The 1,147-nt window shown below is 46.1% G+C and overlaps 1 protein-coding gene across 1 annotated transcript; it reads right to left on the reverse strand.

Moving 5' to 3' along the window:
• Positions 1–10: 10 nt before the first annotated feature.
• LOC121024060 (olfactory receptor-like protein OLF4) lies at positions 11–806 on the reverse strand (the record flags this gene model as incomplete). The annotated part of the gene is given in 1 exon segment (XM_040466380.1): positions 11–806. A coding segment is annotated over 1 exon segment (796 nt), but the record flags the coding sequence as incomplete, so codon positions are not given.
• Between the last annotated feature and the right edge of the window lie 341 nt (positions 807–1,147).

Consider the following 1,147-nt stretch of genomic DNA (forward strand, 5'->3'; position numbering starts at 1 on the left):
GAGAGTGAGCTCTGGGTAGCAGCAGAGCTGAGGTACACTCCTAGGCTCGTACAATAAAATAAGGAGACAACCAATAGGTGAGACGCACAGGTGGAAAATGCTTTATACTTGCCCTGAGCTGATGAGATTCCACGTATGGAGGAAACTATCTTAGATTAAGAGTAAAGGATCCAGACAAGCAGACCACCACCCAGCAGCATAGCTGCAAGATACATCACCACGTTATTAAGAAAGGTGTCAGAACAGGCAAGTTGGAGCATCTGATTGAGTTCACAGAAAAAGTGGGGGATCACTACTTCTGAACAGGACAGCCGCAACACCATTAAGGTGTGTACCAAGGAATACAGGACACTCATCATCCAGGACACCAGAACCAGGAGTCCACAGAGCTGGGGGTTCATGATGACCATGTAGTGCAGGGGGTGACAGATGGCCACAAACCTGTCATAGGCCATCACACTCAGGAGAAAGTCGTCCATCCCTGCAAAGGTTATGAAAAAGTTCATTTGTGTGATACAGTCCTCATACATTATGACTTTGGTCTGGGTCTGGATGTTCCAGAGCATCTTCGGGACGGTGGTGGAGGTGAAGCAGATGTCTACAAAGGACAGGTTGGCCAGGAAGAAGTACATGGGGGTGTGGAGGTGGGAGTCAGAGCTGACGGCCAGGATGATGAGCAGGTTGCCAAACACAGTGATCAGGTACATGGAGAGGAAAAGCCCAAATATGAGGGGTTGCAGTTCTGGTCTCTCTGAAAATCCCAGGAGAAGAAATTTTGATATCCGTGTGATATTTCCTGGTTCCATGAGGTTGCACTGACCCCCAGAAAGAGGCAAAGGACATCATTAATTTTCATATCAACAGTTTACCCACATAGTTGAAATGCTACCATTTATATTGCGCAGTCAAGAAGTGCATTTCGGTATCTTGTCCTTTTTGTCCCCAAAGGATTGTCCTTTTGAAGAGATTCCCTCCTGTTTCATCTCAGATTAGGTGTTTTGGTCTCATTCTCCACACACCCTAGAAGAGGTCATGTATTTTACTGTTTTACTAAGAATATCTTCCCTGCATTGGAGGAATATGTACTGAGGGTCAAACATGTCCCAGGTATTGTCTAGGCCATGAGCACAGGATACCGAAAACCAAA

The sequence above is a fragment of the Herpailurus yagouaroundi genome, unplaced genomic scaffold, assembly GCF_014898765.1.
Source record: "Herpailurus yagouaroundi ecotype Mexico unplaced genomic scaffold, PumYag 45022, whole genome shotgun sequence".
NCBI lineage: Eukaryota > Metazoa > Chordata > Mammalia > Carnivora > Felidae > Herpailurus > Herpailurus yagouaroundi.